Raw genomic sequence first — 25291 nt, 5'->3', positions numbered from 1 at the left:
GGCTCAATCCCAGGACCCTGGGATCATGACCTGAGCCGAAGGCAGACGCTTCACGACTGAGCCACCCAGGCGCCCCTGCATGCTATTTTGAATGGAGTTTATTTTCAGTTGTTTGCTGTAAGCAGATATAAAAAAATTGATTATCCTGTGACCTTGCTAAATTGATTATTGGTTCTAGTAGTTGTTTTACAGTCAGACAAGTCCTTTGCAAGCACAGATAGTTTAACTTCTTCTTTTTCTGAACTTTTTCTTCTTCTTGCCTTAATGCAATGACTAGGACCTCCAGTGCAATTTTGAGTTTAATTGGTAGGAGCGAGCACCCTCTTGCCTTGTTCCCAATCTTACAGGAAAAGCATTCAGTATTTTACTATTAAGTAGGATGTTAGCTGTAGGTATTTTATAGATGCACTCAGATTAAGGAAGTTCCCTTCTAGTTTGCTGAGGGTTTTTTTTTTTTAATCATGAATCGATACTGAGTTTAGATGCTTTTCCTGATCCAGCGGTCTTTGAAAGTTGATTTCGTTTTATACACAACCTCAACTCCTCCTCCTTCTCCTCCCACAGCCTTCTTAGCTAATTATATCTTAACTAATTGCTTAACTAATTTTATCTCTTTGTCTATGTGTGGTTTCATAAAGTTGTATTTTATGAGCATGTATTTTCACATAAGTATGTATGTGTAAATATATGTTTATATACAAAAATCTCTTTTTCCACTGAGTACTGTGAATTTAAGATCCATTTATGTTCTCTGTGAAGGTCTCATCACAGTATTAACAACTTTATAGCACAGACACCCTACGTGCTCCACATTGAGACGTCGTGGATAGGCTGTGGGGGAATCAGTATTGGGGAGATCATCTGGAATAATTCTGGAAAACAGAGTCTCTGACTAATCAAGTCAGCAGAAAGAATGCAGTGTTAGAAGGTGGTCATGAGTCCAAATTCTGGCTCTGCTCCTGACTAACCTGTGTGATCTTAGGGAGTTATTTACCTTCTCTGAGCTTCAGTGTCTTCTTAGAACAGGAGTGACACCTTCTGTGATGTTGTGAAGATTCAACAAGATAATATAAAGATGAAAATGCCTGGACCCTAATAGGCTGTGACAGAATGTTAAGTTTCTTTCTCTCCTCATGACTGGTCCTGGCGGGAAGAGGGGGTGAACAGTATGTGTGTGGTTATTCCACTGTTGCCCAACCATGCCTCACACAGAAGGGCTCGTCGTGCACCTGAAATCGGAGGTAACAGTAAATGCTGAGCAGTTGACTGTGTGTAGTGCCGTGTGTAATATCGTTTTCCCTTTTGCCCTCTGCAGGACACAGTGGCCATGGAGAGTATGCCTCTGCTTGGTTTCACCATTGCCCCAGAGAAGGAAGAGGGCAGCAGTGAAGTAGGACCTATTTTTCACCTCTACCACAAGAAAACCCTATTTTATAGCTTCAAAGCAGAGGATACCAATTCAGCTCAAAGGTACCCAAATAACTAGGCCTGTATCTCCTTGCCTCTCCCTCTACAAGTTGCTACCCAGGGCTCTGGCTTCTCTCTGCTCCAGCCTCCTGTACCATCTAACCCCTTCGGGCCACAGAAGAACAGCAGAACAGAACCTGTTCCTGGTTGTAAGATTTTTTAAAGATTATCATGATTCGTTCATACAGGCATGCTTTGATTCAGCAGACCTTTTGCTAAATGCTAGGGAAACAAATATGAATATGACATGGTCCCCAATGTCAGGCTAATAGTCACCTAGTCCACCTGGTCACTTCTAGGTTCTCTGACCAGAGTCTCAGAGCTGTGACACCTAAGTGTGCCCTCTCCTCTGTTTTACAGGTGGATCGAGGCCATGGAAGATGCAAGTGTGTTATAGCAGTTATCAAGCATGTGGACTCAGAATAAAGTCTTAGGTTGAATGTGGACCCTTCCAGAAGCCAATCTGTGTCTCTACTCCTCGGGACTCATATCTGGATTCAGCACGGGGCCTCATCTTTTTTGCCATAACCCCCTCTCTCACCGTCACAAGTGGAACCCCTAAGGAATATTTATGAACCGCTCCTTTTCTATTCTTGTGTCTTCCAGCCGCCCGACCCCGCCCCACCCCAGCATAAACGATCTCCTTACCGGGTAGTGAGACCACGTTTAGTAACGTGAAGACATGGAAACAAGAGGAAAAAAGTACATTTTAGAAATGCAGGCTTTTTAGTGGAAACAAGCTTTTACAGTTTTTACCAGTGGTAAACATTATCACCTTCCATAGCACTGATGTCAGTGCCTCAGGCGAAACGAGAAACAACTGGTAAATAACAGCTACCCTCATCGAAAGCACTTTATTGTTTTACTGAGCTACAACCTCCAGTTTTATGTTTTCCAAGTGATTTACTTAAGTAAGGAGCAGATGGAGTCCTGTGGACTAATTTGCCACCAGTTCTCAACAAGGGTGTACGTACAATTGATTTGTGCCAACACGGATGGACCTGGCCAAGTGGGCAGGTGAGCGGCACTCAGAGGGGAGGGTCCTCCTTACTGCAGAGGCCGCACTGCACTGGATAAGGCAAGGATTTTCTCCTCCAATTGATCATGAGACCTGTATACGGACATGACTTAAGGAAGGACCCCCTCCTTCCCGGGGTGGTCCTCACACTACCCCAGTGCTGGATGCTCGGCTGCCGGCAGGCCCAGCCCCCACCCTGGAGGTCACCACAAACCCTCTGAAGAGATAGGGTCTGCTGTAATTTATTGTGTGCCTTCCTGTGTTTACCCAACATGAGCTGACAGTGTTACGTGTAAAAGAACCTGTGCTTGTTTTCAACATGGTTACCCTTCGGCTGTATTACCAAAGCCTTGAAAGATACGAAGACAGAAAAGATATAATCAGAAAGTGAATTGGTGGTCTTGGCCAGTGGCTCTGGACACAGTGAGGGAGCACAGTAGTGGCTTGAAGAAACTCTCTGGGCACCTGGGGCTCAGCCACCTCCCGCTGATGACTGCTGCTCATCATGCTGGACAAATTTATACATAGAGCAAGAATGGGGGTGGGGCAGGTGGGATTCCTTGTTACTCTCATTGAAATAGAAAACGATCATATCATTTCCTGATGTCCTGTCCCCTAAACAAAACGGCATTTGCGACAAACCTTTTGTAAAAAGCACCATCTCAAGGAGTTATTTACATTAAATATTTTCAGGGGAATTTTTTTTTCTAGTTTGCAATTTCTCCTTTAAAATGTTTGCATTGAACATTTAATTAATGATTCAAACTAAGTGATTAGACAGATCTTTTTATTAATTTTTGAGGGCTCAATTCCAATGCAACCACTTTCATTATCAGACCTACTTTAAGCGGGCCTTCTAGAGCCTCTGAGCCTTTAAAAAGCACAGCAAGACTTCGGCACCAGGTAGTGGGAGCTTCCCCAATCTGCTGTGCGCCACTGGCCACTGTCAGTTTCTGGGCTCCAGGTAGAATTACGCATCTGGAAGTCATCTGAAGGTCTCTTGTACCATATAACATCCTATTTCTGACGCTGAAAAGAAGAGGTAATGGGGCTTTGATTTCTCAGTCAGTAGTTACCCTAATAAAAACCACCTGGGTTATAGATAAAACCTAATGGATCAGTTTTATAAAAGGAAGTGGCAGGGGCCACTAAGATCCTCCACAGTTCCTATGTGACTGGGCAAGGACCCATCTGGTTTACCTGTAACTCATTCGTACCTGTCCTTCCCACGGTTCTTCGATTTCAGCCAATTTCTACTAGTCAATTTCGCTTGCTGTTCCTTCCCTGACCTTCTCTTTGTCCAGCCCATTTTACAGGTTCATGGGGCCTGGTTGGAATAACTCAAGTGAAGCCATCCACCTGGCCTAAGGGTGGATGCACCCAGGGGCTAGAGAAATAACAGCTTTGATGCCACGACCACACTCCCCAAGCTTCCCATGGTATCTGCTTTGCCTACCTGCTCCCTGGGCTTCAGCAAAGGCTGTGTTTCTAGGGAGGAAGCAGTTCTGTGCCAAGCTGTGGCCCAGAAATGAGAGCACACAGGCCCTGGGTAAAGTCACTCACGTCAGAGGCTCCAAGCCTTGGTGTTTTCACCAGTCACATGGAGACCATTCCAACTTCCCAAAGAGTTCAGGGGTAAAGCACAAACCAAACATTCAAGAAGGTGGACTGGAAACCATAACCCCATGGGGGAAGGGCATGCACTGTACAAAGTGAAAATAAGTAACGGGCCCTGCTCTGTGACAATACAAGATGAAGACAATATGCAAAGACCTTCCTTCTTATTCATGGAAATGGCAAGAAAGAAGCCAGGCCTGAAGAGAGCCTGGCAGGGGCAGGCTGAGCTCCTTTGGTCATCAGGTCTTTTCCCCCTCTATTTGTTTTGAATGACCTCTCCTTGAGCTCGTCACACATGGGTCAAGAAAACACAGCCCTTTGCAGGGTTGGCCTCTGCCTGCTTCTCAGAATCAGTAAAATTTTATGAAACTGGAGTTGCACTGAAAGCACTTACTTTCAAGTGGCTTCACACCTTCCCTGCAATGTATTTCCAGCCTGGATTGGTTTTAGTAACTAGGAAGAATTCTGTTCATGATTACTAATACAAAGCACACTAGAAACAAAGTGTCCAGGGACATTGGTCAAGTTCCTGGCTCCTGGTAATAATTCTTGCACATATCAGAAGTAGGCTTTGAGTTGTTGTGGTCAGGCCGACAGACACGCTGACCACGTATTCTCCATTGGATGCAGCCTGGTCCCATATGTGGGTGTGGACTGAGGGTGGATCATTGGGTGTACGCCATGCAAGCCAGTGCCCAGGACACCGACAGCCCTGCTACCACCACTGAAGGGTAATGAGGTCAGAGTCTTTTCTTCATCCAGCCCAGCCTTTTGTTTGACTGAGTATAAATGTCATCGCTGAACACTGAACCTCTAAATGGGGACTGAGGTCACCTGGGCTAGGAGTGGTAGGACTAAGCTGGAGCCTGAGTTCTGCTACAAGGCAGAGACAACAACATGCTAGAATATTCTGTTAATTGATTCAACCGTGTTTTGTGGCTTCTATAATCGTGGGAGTTTTGCGCTTCCACACATGAATGGTCAGTTGAAAGGACAGACGTGTCCACGCTAAGGAGTCTGTTTTCAATAAGTAAGAGCAAACTAACATCAAATTGGTTTAAATAGCTTTACAAGAGGAGGTCCAAAAGCAGGGCAGTTTCAGACTTCGACAGTATCCCTAAGGACCAAGCTCTTTGGGCTTCTCTAATCTGCTGTCCAGTGTCAGCTTGATTCCAGGGCTGGTTCTCCAGAGACTGATGAGTGACTGCCACTGATGGTGGGGCTAGAGATTTCCCTGTTCACAGGCACCAGAGAGGGGAAGCTCATCTTCCTGTTCTAGCTTTTTCTTAGAGGCACCCAGCAGGCCTTCCGTGACGCTCCAGGTCCACACTTACTTATTGCCTGCCCTTTCTTAAGCTACTTATAGGGACAGACTGGTCAGCTGGGGGCTGAGGGGAGGACGGCTGCTGAGGATCCACCCACAAAGTCCACTCTTTGGACCACATCTTTTGGAAAGACTACGGTTTGGATTAGCATAATGTAAGGGCTCTGCAGGGCCATGGAGGAAGCTCCCTAGGTGGCCTCAGTTTCTTCCTTGCACAGATAATCTGGTGATGCCGTACAGGAAAGGGCATCCTCTGCTGACAGAACAGAATGACAACAGGCCTCATTCTCTTGATCGTCCTTCACAGGTACTGTTACAATAGAGCAAGTATAGAAAGGCAGCACATCCACAAGAGTGAAAGAGGTTTGTACAAAATAAAATCCGTGTTAAGAAAGCAGAGAGAGAAACAAAAGACACTGTGAACAAAAATTTTAGCCTTGTTTTTTTCAACTCTAGGAGTGGGTTATGAAATCGACACAGTGGATCACAACCAGCTCCCTCCCCCAGCCCCACCCTACATGCTCACTGAAGACAGCAGAGCGGAACACAGCAGGGCGTATCCGTCCTCCTTAAGGCTGTTTTATGACATTTTGTTTTTCAATTGTGTGTGCATACACATGATATTACTGATTGTTGATGTCAAAATGTAGTTCCACTTCTAGATTATGGTCAAAACTTACTTTCAAAAACTTTTTAAGCCACTAGCTTAAGACTGTCAGGTAAGAAAAAAATGAGCACAGAGTTGCAGTTAAGACATATAATGAGCCAAATCAAAAGACCTTACTAAAGACACATATTCAAATGTAAGGACATTGCCAGTTTTATTTTTTGAATGCTTCAAAAATATAACGAGGGGAAAGGTATAAAATTCATGGTAAAGCTACAGAAATAGTTTTGATCAGGAAATGGTATGGTAGCAATCAAGGTATCAGATACCTATAAGCAAAGTAACATACACCTGTTATTGGTGTATGTAAATTATAAATTATAACAATTATCCAGAAGCTGAGAGTTGCAAATATGACAGAACTTTAGAATAACAACATGTTTTATGCCAGGGGCTCCCAAAGCTTATTTTCAACAGTGACCACTACTCTGGTTTATTACATAACGATTTCCCCACTCAAGTGAGAACTGCCCTAAATGACCTCAAATTCTCTTCAAAATTAGGATCTCACTTTCAAAAGTGCAATTCACATTCTCTCCAAAGGTAGACTCAGAGGGAAAGTCAGGAAGGATTTGGCTCTATGTCTAATGTGTTCACCGGCAAGGTGTATCCAAAAATCTGTCTTGTAGTCAAGGATAGGCATAAGCCTATTTGTTCCTAAGAACTCCTTTTAAAGTAACAGACACAAGAAGCAGATGAAGATTTAAAAGAATTGCTCCCGTAAATCTGTGGCCCTTCAAATCCAGTGGCCTATACTTAACAACCCTTAACAATACCACACTAGAATTCATGAATGTGTAATGGAACTGCCCCACTGTGAGCAATGTACATGACAAAATAAATTACCTCTTGATCGCTACAGTAATTGGCTATACCCCAAAGCATGAGGCTTGATTATTCCAACATGTATAATTATGGAAGTTATTACAGGCATAAAATTAGATAGCTCTTTTTAAAATACAGCTATAATACCACTCAGTGTGACCCTGAATCTTACTTTATGGGGCAGGGTGGAAAATGACCATTAGTTTTCACTGTAGCAATTTGACTAATTTCTCTTAAATCTCAACCTTTCACCTACTCAACAAAGATCTCCCATTTTTACAATTATGAAGATATCACTGTCTCATCCTGTAAGTCCATCCCTTGCTATATAGGATAAGAAACATCCCCTCCTAACAAAAAGATGTGAAGAAAATGGCCTTTTATTATTTTTTAAGATTTATTTATTTGAGAGATCATGTGCCCGAGCAGGAGGAGGGGCAGAGAGGGAGGGCGAGAGAATCTCAAGCAGACTCCCTGCTGAGCATGGAGCCTGACTTGGGGGGCCATCCTATGACCCTGAGACCATAACCTCAGCTGAAATCAAGAGTCGGACACTCAACCGACTGAGCCACCCATGTGCCCCGAAAATGGCCTTTTAAATAACATTTCTTAGAAAGCTTTCCTTTTTCCAAGATATGTCCCTTGACATTATTAAGCTTTTTTTGTGAAAATTTTTAAGGGAACAGTTATTTTTCTTCTTTGTTTAAGAAAGCTATAGGGATAAAACTTCTAAGAGAGGATGCAACATAGTATTCCTTGACAAGTTCTCTCTTTGGGGATAAAAATCACAATAAATACAACATTTGCTAAATACCGTATCTCAAAATTTTAAATTAACAAAGTGCATTAAACATTCAAAGTTTCTTGTCTACATAATTTAGGTGTTTAGTTCAGGGCTTTGGTCAAGAGTTTTGAGCTTTGAGGTTCAGCAGCCTTCATGGACGCGTGTTTACCACTTGGAAGAGTGCTTCCATGTTCTTCCTTCCACATTCCCCTCCCCAGCCCACCCCCGTAGGTGGGGGGGCCTCAACTGACCTAGGAGCCAACAGACTCAGGAGTTGGATCTCCTCTAAAGCCCCACAATCCATTAATGGCAAATCTGGAACATGCCAAGACATCCAGGGTACTTTGTACCCTATCACCGCCATCATCCTAAGCTGAAAGATGACTTTCAGTTATTCTGAAAACTGACTCTGCTGATTGAAACTCTGATACACAATTGACTGATAAATATTGACTTTCCTAACACACAGAAATGATGACTACCTAAGTCATAACCGAAACATCTATGAACAAATCAAATTTGTTCAACAAACCTGGAGCCTCGAGAATACATGATCTTTCCTTCTAGGATTAATTAGCTGGAAAGAAAAGTTAATATGATCAGGGTTGTGTTGCTGGTGCTAGAAATGTTCAGTTGACTGCTGGAAGAAGAGGAAGGGCCGAATGTTGCGCACGTTAGCCTAGGAGAATGCTAAGGGACTTTGGAACACTGCAATACTCAGGTGCTATTTTAACAGTGACAGCCGAGTTGGCACAGTACTGAGCACTAGAGACATCGTTACTTACTTCCAGGAGCTCACCCCCTGAGAAGTCAGGTACAAACACTCTATGGTAGAGGTTGAGAAAGGGCTGTGGGAGAATGGTAACAGTGAATGAATTGTGCCTGAGGCAGATTAGGAAATCGCCGGGTGGGGGTGTGACTTGTCATCTGAGGAGGGCTTGCCTTATACAGAAAAGGGGTTGGAGAGGCCATTGGAGGCAGAGAGCAGGAGTTAAGGTGTTGAGAATGAGTAGGATACCATGTGGCATATTCAGGAAATGGGGTAGCTCGGAATCATCAAAGTGGAGGGAAGAAGTCACAAAAACAGATGAGACAAAGAAGGACTGTTTGTGGCCAGGTCATTCAGGTCCCCTGCACTTACCTATAGTTTCTAGGGGATGTAGGGCAACGAGATGGGGGGGGTCCTTCAGATGCTTTAAAATAGGGGACAAAACATCTGTTTTAGAAAGACCACTCTGGTCTTCCATTTAAAGAAGACAAATTGAATACATGTGAGATGGAGTCTATTCTGTCAGAGATGGCTGCCACAACAGATGCCCTCCTGCATATTCTCCTGACAATTTGACTTACTCTTCCCATCAAGTGATGGAGTACGCATCTCCTCCCCTGAACCTGGACAGACCTGTGTGATGGCTCAAGGAGTAGCAAAGGAAGTGACTTATATAAAATGCCACTTTGTTCTCTTGTGTCCTCCTCGAATGTGTGCAGCATGCTATGAGGAAGCCCAGGCCACATGGAGAGGTCACATGTCAGGATTCACACTGCCAACCAGCATCAGTCACTAGACAGACTAGGAAGCCTTTCAGATGACTAGCTCCAGCCACTTTCTAACTGCAACCACAAGAGACCTCCAGAGAGAACCTCCTATCTGAGCCCCCTAGAACTGCAAGATGATAATTTTAAAAAGTGTTTTTTAAGCCACTGAGTTTGGGTGTAATTAGTTTCACAGTGATAACCAGGAAGCATGCATTTCGTGGCTCCTTTCCAAAACCTACTAAAAGGACAGTAAATGAATAAAAAGATATAACCTAAAGGACAAAGAAAATGCAAGAAAAGGCACAGGGTATCAAAATGGTCAATTCATTTTTAGAGGATACCTGGACAGTGGCAGCTGACTTAGCAAACTAATACCGAAGTGACTGCAGGGAAGGATTCCAGTGAGACACAAGGACCAGTCCTTGCTCTCAGGAGGCTTGGCGATTTGGAGGCACAGATGTCTGAGAAGGCTAGAGTGGGACTAACAAGAGGATCAGTTGAGAGTTGCTGTAAGTATTCATGAGACCCTCAGATCCCCTGACCCCACTCTATAGAGATAAGTGACTGCCCTTTCCCACCCTGGCAGGAAACAGTAAATTTATGCTCTGGAAAAATGAGAACTACAAGAGGAACGTGCCTCCACCGACCAACGCATGCACGCACAGGCACACATACACTGCGTACAACCTGGAGACAAGGGCTCCCGTCTCCTGCCTGCGAAGTTCCCTTTCCATGACAGATTAAAATGTATGTTCAATAGAAGGAATCAAAATTCTGAGTTCAAGTGTTTTTACTGTAATACTACCATTGAATGATGCTCTAATCTGAAAGGGGCTGAAAAGACCCACTGTAAAGGACTTTCAGTGGCCCTAGCTCAGTTTAGATTTTATCTGATTGGTCAAAGGTCCCAAACTAGTTCTGAGACCCACAACCATGTTTAAGAGATGATGCTTGGCCTGCATAGTTAAAAAACCACTTGTAAACTGCCAACATTTCAAAACCAAGAGATTTCATTTACAAATCTGGATTTCTGGCTTCTCTTGAAAAATCCATTTCTGGCTGCATTCCAGATGCTGATGAGGGGCTGCCCCTTTAAGTCTAGTGAGCTCCCCAGGTGTCACTATGACCTTTTAACATACTAATAGTGTTTATCTCAGCTTACTGACCTCCTTTAGAACACTTGCAAGACCCGACCCCTACTGTCCTCGCTTTAGGCATCTGAGTTTTCACTTCAGCCCTGAGCAATGCAGAGCCATTAAAGAACTTTATTGGTAGAAGAGAGCTAGAACTGGCTGTTGGCAGAACACTCAGGCAGTGGGAGGGAAAAGGGGAGGGCGGTGGGTGGGGAGGGGGCAGCTGGCAGACTGGTTTGGAAGGTTAGGAAACCATGACAGCAGGCCAGAGAGACCTAAACTAGAGAACAGTGGAGGAGGGGCCAACCGTGAGGACAGAACCAAGAGGATCTCTGTGTAGACCCAGTCCGGACAATGTACCCAGAGCGTCCCCAAGGCCAGAAGCCTCAGGGCAGCATCCTAGCTTCTCCCCAAGGTGAAGCACAGGATCCAAAGCAAAGCACTGAAGGGGAAGACTTTTCCAAGAGTCTTTTGGCTTTGAGGTACATTTCCTGGCCTGTAGTGAATAGGCTGTGGGGCTGAAATAATCTCTTCTTTAAGAAACTCAAGCAGTGCCACTATTCAGACTTTGAGAGTAAAAGGCCAATAGGCCCCGGTGATTAACTCTTGTGGTAGCGCTGGGCTACTGAAGAACTCCCAACCTCAAGATTGAGACTTCCTAATTAGACAAGCTGCATTCTAAAACAAGGGACCAAGGGCAGGCACATTTTTCTGAGAAGATAATCTAATTTTCCACATGTTCCAAGATACCTGAGCCAAATACAACTTTGAAATAATAACATTTTCAAGGCCCAGGAAGCCTCAGGTCAGAAATTCCCAACAAAAGCCATTCTGGAGGGGACTCAGGAACTCACTCTCACAGTGTCCCTGCGTTCCATTCCCACCAGTCTACCACAGGCTCAGTCTCTTTTCTCTTCCTGGGAAAAGCAAGGGCCAAGTATACAGAATCTGAGACCTCTCCAAATAGCCTTCTACTCTGACAGAGCTTGACTCTGACAGAATCATGGAGGTGGGAAGACGGTTTTCTTTTCAAAGTTCTCAAGGACAGAAGAGAAATAAGCAGAAATAACTATGAATAAATGTTCCACCACCTGCCAACCATGTGACTTTGGAGAAGTCATGCTCCCCTGTTTAAGGCCTCAGCCTCTTCAGGTATAAAAACAAGATAATACCATCCACTTCACAAAGTTATTGTGAAGATTTAACAGGATAATGTAAGTATAAGGAACAGGCAATCTGGTACTTACTGATTACATCTGTTTAGATTCCACATTCTTAAAAAATAAGGCTAAAAAGAATTATATCAGGTTTAACAGTTTATTTTATAAACATGTCATAATTATATAAATGATATAAACGTAAGTTTCATAAATTACTATACATAGCAATAAAGCATAAGCTATTACAGAAAAGCTGATACAAAGATATAAATACTTAAGGTAATTATTAAGCCTTCCCACAGTCTACAAAAATAAGGAAAACCATCATTTCTGCTACCAAAAAAGCAGTATCTTTACAAGTTAAAAAACCAACTTTGCTTAATAACAACTTGAAAATTTTAGCACATATACAACTATTATTTAACCAAAATTTGGTTTTCATTGACATTTATTATTTAAATAACCCTGGATGGCAAAAAACATGTTTACTCTGTCCTATGTACAAAATGAAACTGCATGATATTGTTCCTGCTCTCAAGGAGCTCACAGACAAGTTACTTAATGACTGAGTGAAGAACACACTAGTTAAGTGTTGTGAAAAAAATACCTGCCCAGAGAACAGAGAGGGAAGAGAAAGGAACACCTGGGTCTCATCCACAGAGCACTATGCAAGGAGCGAACAGCCCCAGGCTCACATCCCAGCTCAAGGAAGTCACCAAACTTTGTTTTCACTGAGTTCATCTTAAAAGTGGGATGATGGGGGCGCCTGGGTGGCTCAGTCGTTAAGCGTCTGCCTTCGGCTCAGGTCATGATCCCGGGGTCCTGGGATCGAGCCCCACATCGGGCTCCCTGCTCAGAGGGGAACCTGCTTCTCCCTCTCCCACTCCCCCTGCTTGTGTTCCCTCTCTCGCTGTGTCTCTCTCTGTCAAATAAATAAAATCTTTAAAAAAAAAAAAAGAACAGCTGTCCTGGGGCGCCTGGGTGGCTCAGTCGTTGAGCGTCTGCCTTCGGCTCGGGTCATGGTCCCGGGGTCCTGGGATCGAGCCCCGCATCGGGCTCCCTGCTCGGCGGGAAGCCTGCTTCTCCCTCTCCCACTCCCCCTGCTTGTGTTCCCTCTCTCGCTGTGTCTCTGTCAAATAAATAAATAAAATCTTAAAAAAAAAAAAAAAGTGGGATGATAATATGAATATTGTTCACCATATACTGTTGCTGGGAAAAGCACTGATTTAGTAAATACCCATCTTTACTAGGTACTGTGGTAAGGGCTGAGATAGGACAAGGCACATTTCGATACAGAGCTCACAGTCTGGGTAGGTGCCAAGAAGATGCACACACAACAGCTGGGTATCATCAATCCTGTCAAGCCCCTGTCCCTGTGAATGAATAATCTTCAGTAGTCAGTTTGAAAAAGCCAACAACTGCATTTCAAAAAATGAAAAGTTTTGTCTTGTTTTTCTTTTGCCACGCATTTTTGGAATCAGCTCAGTGGTTCAGGCCGGTAGTGTACATCAGAATTCTCTGTGATGCTCAGAAGTGCTGATGCCAGGCCCACCCAAAGCTTAATGCTTCACAACCACTGGGGCCTGGCAGTTCTTTACTACACCCCTCAGTCAAGAATCCTTTAATATTTAAAGGCAGATAAAACAATGTTAAAAGCACTGTTGATACAAATGTGGATACTTATCAATAGTCAAAAAAAAAGTATAGCTAGTATGATACAACTTGAATTTTTTTTGTGATTAAAGCTGCTAAAACACTCTCACTAAAAAGACTTCTAGCGAGTCGTGCCTGCGTGGCTTAGTCTATTAAGCATCTGACTCTTGATTTCGGCTCAGGTCATGATCTCAGGGTCATGGGACCGAGCCCCGAGATGGGCTCCACACTGAGAGTGGAGCCTGCTTAAGATTCTCTCTGTCACCCCCCACCTCACATGTGCACTCTCTAAAAATAAACATATATATATATATATTTTTTTTTAAAACTTCTAGCAAAAACACAATGGAGAAAAAAAATGGCACTATGGCAGCACTGATTTCAGCTTGCAGAGGCCTGTTACCTGCTGATATTGTTTGCAATCTGTCTCTGTACGTGTGCATCTGTTTTCCAGGGAAGAAAAGCTGCCCAAGATTATGAACCCTTTCTACACTACTTTTTTAAAAAAAATTTTGAGAGAGAGCGAGAGAGAATGAGCAGGGGAAGGACAGAGGGAGAGGGAAAGCAGACTCCCTGCTGAGCAGGGAGACAGAGGAAGGGTTCCATCCCAGGACCCTGGGATCATGACCTGAGCCGAAGGCGGCCACTTAACCGTCTGAGCCACCCAGGCACCTCTCTACACTACTTTTAATATTAAACAACTAACCTTAAAGTGAACATCTGGCCACTGATACAGCATGGTTTTACAGCATAAACCTTAAGGTCAAAAGGACTAGATCACAGCTCAGCATAAACCTTAAGGTCAAAAGGACTAGATCACAGCTCTGGCTTCCCTTATTGCATCTGTAACATTTGGCAGATTGCTTACTTTACCCAGGCCTCAGTTCCTATACCTCAGTAAAATGAAATAACTGTGCCTTGTTCGCAGTGCTAATGACAGGCCATCATAGAAACATTAATGACTGTTTAGTATTTACTTGAAAATTAGTGCAATTGTAATGTGTTTGCAAAAAAAGAAAAACCCAAAACTCACTGATGTATGAATTTTTACACTGTATCTGGAAGCATTATTTAACGTTAAAAAACTAATTTTTGAAAAAGAATACAATTGTAAAAACAGTCCATGTTTACAAGGATTTACCATCAAATTACTGTGTAACCACAGGCACATCACTTGACCTTTCTGGTTCTCACCCACCTCTCCTGTAAGATCTTCCTGCCAGAAGAGGACTGGGCCATATCATTTCTTGAGGCCCCTTCCAGCTTCAGGCAGGACATTACAAATTTAACTCTTTTCCCCACTTACTTCTTTTCGAGGTGAGAACATGGGAAAAGAAAAAAATGGTGTATTTAAAGCATTTCCTATCAAATAGAAATAGAAGATTTAGGACAAAATATTCAAAGTTGGGGTCAGCCTGATCAAAGCACAAATGTTTAAGAAAAAAGGTTAATCCATCCATCTTGGGATCAGTATTTATTCATAACAAACAAGAAAAATGCAAGAAAAAAAATCAATTAGCAAGGAATCTTCCTCCTACAAAGCATGACGATCAAGGAGAGTCTAACCAAAACATTTCAGGGCATCTAGGAAAAATAAGTGGTACACACCTCCCAAAGCAAGTCAAAACCACGACTTAAAAAGAGAAATATCTAAAGAAAACCTACAACCCAAAATTCTTAAGACCAAGAGAAGCAATTTTGCAGTTGGTGTACACACATCTATGTATCACTTCACTAGTTCCAAAGAGCGGGGAGAGTGGAAAGGACGTAAGATTTGGGTCATGTGTTCACTAAAAGACCATAAATAACAGGTTTGGGACGGTTTCAATACTTTACCTAATACTGCCAGAAGCTGGCGACCTTTAAAACCTAAATAAAAACCATCCGTAAAGAGTAGGGCACAAACAATTCAATACCCACCAATAAACCACCCACTTAACCTACAGGCTCTCTGCTGGGAGACTGCTTCTTCAATCAACAGAGGCTTCAGCTCAGCGGGAGGCCGGGATGGAGGATATCACAGGGAGAACACAGAAACCACCTAGCCTTGAGGAGCTCGCGGTCCCCCAGGTGGCGCGGGCTTGCATCCGAATAACGGTGCGCCGCGTTCCCAGGTTTTCAAGACGACCAATCGGCCCTCTGCCCTGAAAACAGAGGCGTCCGCGCCACTGAAATTTCATTTTCGCCTAGCGGCTGTGCCAACCCAGTCCGGGGCGGAGGCTCCCCGGCCAGCAGGGCCGACACCAACTCCCGCCCGCTCGCCGCCGGGCCCGCGGGCCGCCGAGGGGCCGGATGGACCAGCGCCGGCCGCGGCGTTCCGGTGCGCGCGCGCGCCTCAGCCAATCGCGTGCTCGCCCGCCCCCCGCGGCCGCGGCGAGGCTGGCGCTGGGAAGAGGAAGAAGAACATTCGCCCTCCTCCTACCAGCGCGCGGGCGGCGGCGGCGGCGGCACCGGGGTCACGAACTCTGACCTTTCACTGACAAAAACAATAACAAACCCCCCCTTCCCCGCGACCCCGGCGGCGCCCCCGGGCCCGCCCCCGCCGCCCCCGCTCCCACCTCGGCGTCTCGTCTCTCGCCTGCTGCCCCGCGAGTCCACGGCCCCGGGGCTCCCGCCATCCGCCAACGCCGGGAGGCCGGCCTCCCCGCGCCCTGCCCTCCGCGTCGGGGGCCGCCCGCCGCAGACACGGGACCTGCTTCGAGGCTGCTTTGGCGCCAAATCCTGAGGTAAAATTGAAAAGGGGCCGGGGCGGGCTCGGGCCGGCGGCGGAGGGGGCGGGCCTGGCGCGCGGACATGGAGCCGCCGCGACGGCGGCTGAACCCGACCCTTTTACCTTTGCCACGGGGCGGCGGCGGCGGCGCCGCCGGACGCTTTGCATAGTGGGCCGGGCCGCTTCCCTCCCCTCCCCGCCCGCGGCCGGGCGAAGAGAGCGGGCTCCCCCTGACCGGCCCGGCCGGCGCGAGGGTGGGGGCGGAGGGGGAATGGCCGCGGCCCCGCCTCACAGTTGGCCCTCCGCCAGCGCCGCCATTTTGTTCTCGATGGAGATGGCTCCGGTTGGGCCAGGCTCCCCTCCTCCTCCCTTTCATCCTCCTCCTCCCTGCAGTCCCTCCTTCCCTAGTTCCCCGGCTCCTCGCCCCTCCGCTTCCCGCCCGCCGTTGGAGACCGCCGCGGCCCAACCGCCGTTTTTTCTGAAGGGAGGGTGGAGAAAAAGGAGGGAGGCGGGTGCGGGGCGCGACTTCGTGAACGACAGCTGTCCCGACCAATTGATGCTGCGATAGGAGGGCTGGGTCCTCTGACTCCGCCCCCCAAGGCTCTGTTGATTGGCTCGGGCGGGAGGGGGCGGCCCCCGCGGGGCGCGGGAGCCCAGGCAGGGCGGGAGCAGAGGCCGCGGTGCGGCGTGAGGCCGGGGCGGTGGGGGCGGGGCCGGGGGCGGGGCGCGCGGGGGCGCGGCCTGGGTTAAGAGTCTGGGGGCGCTCGGGGACGCCGCGAGGGCCCGGGTGGTTTCCCTCTGCCTGGAATGCGTCCTGAATGAGTGCGGTAGAACAATAGTAATAAAGGTGATGAAGCACCTTGAATCCACGGCGCTGGCTCGTGGGAAGGGCTTTTCGGAACCTGGACACCCGTCGGGGCTCCTGCCCGTGTTTTCGGCATGGCTGCGGGCGAATCCCTTCCGAGGCTCAATTTCCTAAACTGTAAAATGGGGAGAGATCGTTTTAGGGGCTCTGCTCAGAAAATGGAGTCCAGGCTACTTTGTGAACCTCAAAGTAATGTAGAGATGGTGTTCCTGTTGAAAATGGGGTGTAGAGCCACCAGGAGTGGAAAGCTTAAGGGTATTGAGGGCTTTATAGAACAGAGGTAAATCTGAAGTAATTCTCATTCGTTGATTAAATGGATATTTGCCTAGTTTAGGGCACTGGAGGATTCATCCAGAGAACCACCTAGACAAAGCCCCTGCCCTCCTAGGATTGGGAGTTGGGGTGAATAGACATTAAAGAGATGATTAGAGTGGTCAGTTTCATGAAAGAAATGAAATGAAACTGAGTGATGTGTTAAAGAAGGCCTGCGGAGACTAATTTGGATTGGATGTTCGGGAAAGGTGGTGATGTTTGAACGGAGGAACCCAAGGAAGGAATAGTGTTCTGGAGAGCGAGGCCCAGGAGGGAAAGTGTCTGGAGTGACTGAGAACAGGCCAGTTGTGGCTGGAAAGTGGTTGGAACTAGTTCATTGTCCTTTTTCCATAATCCCACTCTGCCTCCAGGCTAAAGTCTATGAAGTATGACAAAGGCAGGGGAGAACAAATCTTCAATTTAACAATAAAAAAGTAGACAAGGAAAATACAGCCATCAAATGAATTGCTGATGGATACATGACTGAGGGGGAAAGCATCAGAAAATCACTTTACTTCTAGATTCAAGTCTTTTGTTAGTCCCTTATATCCATCTTTAGTTGGTAAAGTATTTGCCAGGCCCCACTAATACCCTAGGCACTAGGTGACCAATACACGGATCCGTGTCCTCAATTATGTGAATGTGGTTTTATACAGGTGAGTTCTGTTCTCCACCCCCCCATACGTACATACACACGTAAAATGTTTTAAGCAGCAGCTAAATAGTGTTGTGGTTAACAATGTCAAGATTTACCAGCTGTGCGACTTTGAATAATTTTAACTTTTTTGAGCCTCAGTGTTTTCATCTGGACAATAATAGAGCCTTTTTTCTAGAATTGATGATTAAATAAGTTAATGTAAATAAAGAGCTTAGAAAATTGCCTGACATACTCATAATTGGAGTTGTCATTATGAAGCAGTAGTTGTCTGGTAAAGACATTGGACTAGTTAAGTGATATAAACAGTGAAATTTTTAGGCAGTGTGGTATAGGGGCAAAACACTGGATTAGAACACTGGGGTTCTAGTTTTAGCTCTTCTACTTTTGGCTTGTCACTTGGCATCCAGGCCGAAAGTTTATTTAGAAAAAAAGGAGTGGAAGTAAATAGTACTTACGAAAGTAAGGGTGCTTTACAATTTACAAAATTCCTTTAAAGGCATTATATTGTTGAAGCCCCACCAGAACCCAAGTTATAGTAGAGGCCATTTGGCTGCTTCCTATTTTAAGACCTTTCTAAAAACTTACCATTTTCCTATCCTTGTACCCCTAGTTCCCTGTGCTCTAAACACAGTGGCCTGCCTTCGACTTCTTTGAGGGTGCGGCTTACCTTTACCCCAGGCCCTTTCAGGTGCTCTTCCCTTGGCCTGAAATCCTCATATGCCTGCCCTTTCCCCCACATACTCTAGTCCTGCAGCTCTCAGCTCAAGCTGATCACTTCCTCAGGGAAGCCCTCTCGGATGCCCACTGTTTGTCTAGATCAGATTCTTCTACTTTACATTGTGTTATTTTTCCTTGTAAGCTTTATTTCACTTTTTAATTACACTCCATTATATGATTGATTGATTGATATCTCTTCCCCTTACCATACTGTAAGCTTTGTGAGAGCAGGAATCATTTCATTCACCATTATGTTTCCAGCACTTAGCAGAGTGTCTAGTACTATTTGTTGAGTGAATGAATTGTTGATAACTTATGATATCACTGATAAGTAAGTTGCTGCTCTTTAATGGTGCCTTTTTATGTGGGCTTGCTTGGCAGTTCAGATAGCAGTGCCAGCAATAAAATGTCTGTTCAAGTATTTGGATGAATTTAGGAATTGGTCCCTCACAGATGTGGCTCTGCCTGGAGACATAAATATGAATAAAAGAACCCAGATTAATCTCTTTTTACCCACTTATATGTTGATTTGTGTTTTTTAAAGAGAAATAGATAATTTAATAATTAATTGAATTATAAGTTAAATTTAATTCATATGGAACTCATTAATAAATAGCCCAAATATAATCATGTCGTTTCTTTTAAGTGAAGAAACAAAGCATCCATGTGATTTTCTTGAAATTAAAAATGATGGTCTTTGTTTCTCTATCACAGAGGATCAAAGAACAGAAAAGACGACTTTGGTGGGTTTGCAGGGAGTTGGGAGTTGAAAGTCTCTGTAGCCGTTAATTTCAAATATTTATCTTTCCAACAATAATTTGATTCATGCAGTGGAGTTACTGAAAATCACCTTTTAATTGCTTTACCAAGGTTAAAAGCAGATTTTTGCGATGTGTCAAGCTTCTATGGAAAGTCTGGTAAATAGGACATTTTTGTAACATTTTTACTTAATTCTTTATTTTTGGATGTTTCTTTTCTATCCTGTTCAAGGATTTTTTGTATCACTTATTCAATTTAACACTTTTGATTCCTTGAACTAATTACTCAGGGTAAGCAAAGAACTGATAGTTTAATGCAAAAGCTATATGTTGTTTTATATCATTAAATTACTTATTTATTGCCTTCAACAGTTGTATTTATGGTGATCTTGAAGTTTTGTTGGAACATGCCTTTATAGAAAGAAGAAAAAGCCTGTGTAATAACCTTACTTTATGAGGACTTGTGGAAAGTTTTAAGATTTGTTTCCAAAGATTCAAGTGACAGTGCAGCATCTGTGTCTGCAACCTTGAATGGGTAGCCTCTTAGAGGCTTATACATTCCCCACTTGTCATATAGGGAGGGGTGAGCCAACATAGGGGCCAGGAGTAGGGGCCAGTTGTCCAAATGACTTAGAGAACAAGGTAGGTGGGCCTGTGTAGAGTAGCACCCCCCTCAGTCATAGCACTGAACCACTGGCTTCATGTATCTAGCTGTCTGAGTGTGACCTATTGAGGGCTCTCATTTGGAATTTTTATCTTTTGAGTTCTCTTACCTATATGCCAAATGCTCCTTTAGTCCCAAAGCACCCCCTAAAGCAGATACTGGTCCCCGTTAATCAATACCACTTAGGGAGAATCTGTGAAGAAATCCATCTTAAAGCTTATCAAGTCCAGCCTCACACCTGATGCAAAGCTCCCCAGCCAGTTAGTTCATCTCTTTTTACTTCATTGCTGGTTGTGAGGAGCTCAAATAGTGTTGACTTTTTCCCTCCACGTATGATTACCACCTTTAACCTGATAGACACATTTGTGCTCCTGTCACACATTGTAAAAAATATGTTCTTCCTTATTTGTTGGAGTGTGACTTGCCTTCAGCCTGACATGCCTAAAGGCTGAGATCCCTCCCATCCTGCCGTTCCTTCCCTGTGTCACCTATCACACTGCTGCCACCTGCTTCCCATGTGCTCTTCAGTGCCCTGAGTGCTAGAGAGTTTTTTTTTTTTTTTAGATTTTTTATTTATTTATTTGACAGAGAGAGACACAGTGAGAGCGGGAACACAAGCAGGGGGAGTGGTAGAGGGAGAAGCAGGCTTCCCGCCGAGCAGGGAGCCCGATGTGGGGCTCGATCCCAGGACCCTGGGATCATGACCTGAGCCGAAGGCAGACGCTTAACGACTGAGCCACCCAGGCGCCCCAGAGTGCTAGAGAGTTTTAAACAGCTGGAGCTCTGTGTCAAAAGGCAGGACTGCCTGGGAACAACGATTCAGCTAGCATAGCTTATAGTGATGATGAGGGAGACTGAACAGAGAAGGTGAAAGCCCATATCAAGGCACTGGCATGGGGCATGTTAGGAGGACAGTATGAGCAGATTCATGCCCCTGGCATCTGGGAATCTTAGAGTAGAAGGACGGGAGGTGAATTGTTTAAGATGGGAAAGGAGTAGGCTAGCTCAGACACTCAACTATCCTTTCTGATTCACCCCTAGACTCCAGGTAGCCTGTAAGGATGAAAGCCAACCTCAGGTGCACAGTGTGATATTTAGAGACAATAAAAATTACCTCCTCCACTATAATAAGAGACCTGAAGTCTTAATAGGTTAAACCTTTCATTTCTTAACTATTGACAGTGACCCCAAAGATTCTAATTCCTGGAAATGTTAAAATTGTTGTAGAGAGAAGTTTCATTCCAAGCATAAACAAGGATATCACTCTCTCCTGTTTGGATTAGTAGTAGGAGGTACGAGAGATATTGGGGCCTAGAAAATTAAAGTGAGTGGGAGAAGTGAGAGGCTTGTGGGAGCAGACTCAAATTTGAAGGCTTCATGGCTTTACTGGAGCCACCTTACTTGCCTTTTTTTTTTTTTTTTAAGATTTTATTTAAGAGAGAGAGCGTGTGCACCAGTGGGGGGAGGGGCAGAGGGAGAGGGAGAAGCTGACTCCCCTCTGAGCAGGGAGCCAGATGTGGGACTTGATCCCAGGACCCTGGGATCATGACCTGGGCCCAAGGCAGATGCTTAACTGACTGAGCCACCCAAGCACCCTATTATTTTTTTCTTTTTTTAAAGATTTTATTTATTTTAGAGAGAGAGACTGTGCGTGTGCACAGACATGAGCGACCCAGGGGAAGGGGGAGGAGCAGAGAGAGAGGGATAAGCAGACTCTGTGCTGAACGCAGAGCCCAACGGGCTCCATCCTCAAACCCTGAGATCATGACCGGAGCCGAAACCAAGAGTTGCACACTCAGCCAACTGAGCCACACAGGCACTTTACCTTATTTGCCTTTATTGTTCATGTATTGATAGAAGCTATGCAAAAAAAAAAGAGAAAAATAATAATTACAGTTTCTTACCTGGCTGCTCACACATGCAACCTCAAGAACTCTAATAATTGCCTGCCTCTATGTGGCAAGCAGGTCTTGGCTGAGAAAGATACACAACAAAGATTGGACGGCTCTTGGGAAGTCATACAATGCCAGCAGGCTTCATGATGCATTTGCCCCAGTAGTATTTATTGAACTTGAATCTAATTATTGTATTATTTGTGAAACATTTCAGAAATGCCATTTGTATTGTCCTCATTCTTTTTCTCTCCCCCCCTGCTCCATTGCTTCTGTAATAATGCATCTTTTTACTAGGTTGATTAAGTGAATAGCCTGGAATTACTGAAAAATCATCTTTCACTAAGGTTAAAAGCATATATTGCAAAGTACATGCCAACCCTTGACTGAAAAGACCGGTAACTAGAATATATTTGTTGGGGTACCTGGGTAGCTCAATCAGTTAAGCATCCAACTCTTGGTCTCAGCTCAGGTCTTGATCTTAGGGTCATGAGTTCAAGCCCCATGTTGGGCTCCAAGCTGGGCATGAAGCCTACTTAAGAAAAAAAAGTAGATTTGTGGCTTATTTAATACAATACAGATTCTTGAAATTTTAAATTTATAATACGTTTCTTTTCTGAAGAAGGAAGACAGTCGATTTTTTAAAATAGGAAAATTTTCAAATGAAGAAAAGATAGCATTGCATCAAAAGGCATGTACAAGAATGTTCATAGGAACACTAGTTATAAGAGCTCCAGACTAGAAACAATCTGAATGTTCATCAGCTATAGAAAGGATACATAAATTATGGCATATTGGAATACTATATATTGGAATACTATACAACAATGGAGAATGGATTAATTGTTGATGTTTATCACAAAATTGGAATACTATACAACAATGAGAATGGATTAACTGTTGATGTTTATTCACAAAAATAATAAACAAAAGAAGCCAGACACAAAAAATGTATTACAGCTCAAAAACAAGCAAAACTAATCCATGGTAAAAGAAGTCAGGAGAGAGAAGGGAACTAAATGACAATGAGGGGGTACAAGGGAAACTTTTGGGGGTGCTGGTAATGTTTTCTGATCTGAGTGGTGTATACATGTGTGTTCACTTAGTGAAAATTCACTGAGTGGTTTCATTTATGAATTGTGCACTTTTTATTTGCATATTGTACTTTAGTAAAAATTTTTACTTTAAGAAAAGATGGTAAAATTATCCTCATTATTTTAATCAAGTGATTATTAGATAGGTAAAATTTTAAGGGAAAAGTGTGTTCAAGTTCCAAAAGAACTGTCATGTTACTATCTGAGTGGAGCTAGGTCAGAAATCTCTGTGAATAATACTGAACATAAATCACATATTTTGGAATTAGTGGTATAAATGAGTTATTAAGTGATCTAGCTTATTGATGTAAGCAGTTTGTTCCCTTAGATGATTAGCTGGTCTCCTGTCACTTTTTAAAATTCCCTCCTCTTCTGTTTTCTGGGAAACTATTTTGAAGGGCACTATGGTATAGAGGGAATGTTGTGATTTTAGAGGCAGAGAGGCCTTAGAATCTTAAGTCCATCTCTTACTAACTGGATGACTTGAAACAAGTTGATTAAAATTCTGAGTCTGTTTCTTCTGTATTGGTGGAGCTAATAATACTTGGAAGGTATGTTAAGGATTAAATGATGCCAAGTTTGATGTAAGGCACATAGTAGATGCTCAGAAAATCTGTCCTGCTTTCCTTCCATCCTTCTATCCGTGGTTCAGAGTAATAGAAACAAAAGAGAGTGCATATAGCCTTTACACTTGAGCCCTTGGTAAGGGAGGAAATCACCCACAAGTGTAAATTATTTTTTAGGGGCATTCTCATATAGAAAATTGTAGTGCTGCTCCCATAGAATAGGAACTCCATGCAGATGAGAGTCACTTCTCTTCCCCACTATTCATTCACTCCTCCCCTCCCCTCCTCTCCCCTCCCCATCACACATATACCATTGCTTTCTTATAGTGCAGACTTGTCATATGAAGAAATAGGTTTCCTATGGAGGGCAGGAAATCATCTGACCTAGATGCTAAATAATCTTTAAGTCTAAATAATGTCAGGGTTTCTGATAAAAGGATATATATATCTGGGGGCTTCTGGGTGGCACAGTGGTTAGGTGTCTGACTCTTGGTTTTGGCTCAGGGTCATGAGATCCAGCCAGGGTTGGGCTCCCTGCTCAGTGGGAGTCTGCGTAAGACTCTCTCTCCCTCTACCTCTGCCCTCCTCCCTCCCCACATGCACTCACTCTCTCGCTCTCAAATAAATCTTTAAAAAAAAAAAAAAAAAAAAAAGGATGCATATCTGAATTTGAGGCATTCCAGTGAGCATGTTTTCTGTTGATGAACATTTATATTATACTCAATATGCCACTTGATTTCCATTTCCTGATTTCAGGTCTTGATTTAGGATTTCAAGTCTTCACCTATGTATTTTTTAATTCTCTCTCAGGCAATCCAGATTCTTCAGTTTTTATTTTCCCATGAGTATAAAAAGACTTCTGATAATCACAGCATAATAAAACTTAAACTAGATACCTCATACCTATCAAGAAGTTCTATACCCAGTAGTATTTTGCAGATAATTATTACTATTTATTAATATGTATATAATAAATATACTATGTATTACTAATAAGTTATATTATTTTTAAATATTTGTGAGATTTATCCTAATTCAAGCCTTTCATTTTGCACAGGTGAATAATTTAACAATGAATTACAAATGCTGTGTGAGCATATTTTATATGTATGTGTATATTATATACACACACATTTCATGTGGTTCTTATGTCAGAATAAGAGACCTATTCCTAGTAATAATAGACATTATACAGTTTGAATTTTTGCTTTCAAATTTCTTTGAGAAAGTAAAAGTGTCACCATATCCTTATACCAATAGTAGCTAGCATGTATTGCATGTCTACTATGTGCCAGGCACAGTATTAGGCTCTTGACTTACATATTTAAGATCTAATCTTCAGCCTTCACAGTAACCTCATGCAATATGATATCCGATCAGCTCAGTGTCAGAGCCTCAAAAACCTGATATATTTGTTTAAATGGGAAAATATCATGGGCCATGCACTGCATAAATATGGATGATGTGAATCAGTTATTGTGAAGGGTAAGGCAAGCTCACTCATTCCTGTCAGTGAAGACAGAGTCATTGTCCCAGGACTTGCTTATTGTTATTTGAGACACTGGCTCCTAAACCTGCCCCTGTGGAAAGCATAGCTGATCTGTCCTGGCGACTGACCTGGGGATTCGGGTGTTCACAGTCAGAGCCCAGTTTTCACTACAGTGGGGTCTGTAGCCCTTCTTGACTAAAAAACCCTGGTTGCCTCTTTGACCTCAGCCATAGCAACTTCTTCCTAGAAACATCGCCAGAGGCAAGGGAAGCAAGGGCAAAAATGAACTATTGGGACCTCATCAAGATAAAAAGCTTTTGCATAGCAAAAGAAACAGTCAACAAAACCAGAAGACAACCGACAGAATGGGAGAAGATATTTG

General features: G+C 43.9%; 2 protein-coding genes across 9 annotated transcripts in view; both read left to right on the top strand.

Moving 5' to 3' along the window:
- The window catches only part of FGD5 (FYVE, RhoGEF and PH domain containing 5), a 123829-nt gene extending 118000 nt beyond the window's left edge, over positions 1-5829 (top strand). For all 4 annotated transcript variants that reach the window (XM_081801602.1, XM_081801597.1, XM_081801592.1 and 1 more), the window contains 2 exons: positions 1316-1470; positions 1828-5829. In XM_081801602.1, the coding sequence (XP_081657728.1) occupies positions 1316-1470; positions 1828-1864 (192 nt within the window). In that variant the 3' untranslated portion in view covers positions 1865-5829. The remainder of the gene's footprint in view (positions 1-1315; positions 1471-1827) is intronic.
- Positions 5830-15606: 9777 nt separating this feature from the next.
- NR2C2 (nuclear receptor subfamily 2 group C member 2) overlaps positions 15607-25291 on the top strand; it is a 97958-nt gene continuing 88273 nt past the window's right edge. For 4 of the 5 annotated variants that reach the window (XR_014139726.1, XM_081801693.1, XM_081801703.1 and 1 more), the window contains exon 1: positions 15607-15910. The gene's annotated coding sequence lies outside the window, so the exon portion shown is untranslated. The remainder of the gene's footprint in view (positions 15911-25291) is intronic. The other variant, XM_081801711.1, reaches the window with a different exon arrangement.

Source organism: Leptonychotes weddellii, chromosome 1 (genome assembly GCF_054177405.1).
Source record: "Leptonychotes weddellii isolate Sample4059 chromosome 1, ASM5417740v2, whole genome shotgun sequence".
NCBI classification, from domain to species: Eukaryota; Metazoa; Chordata; class Mammalia; order Carnivora; family Phocidae; genus Leptonychotes; species Leptonychotes weddellii.
Note: the sequence above shows the minus strand (reverse complement) of the source record. Positions and strands in the feature narration are given on the sequence as shown.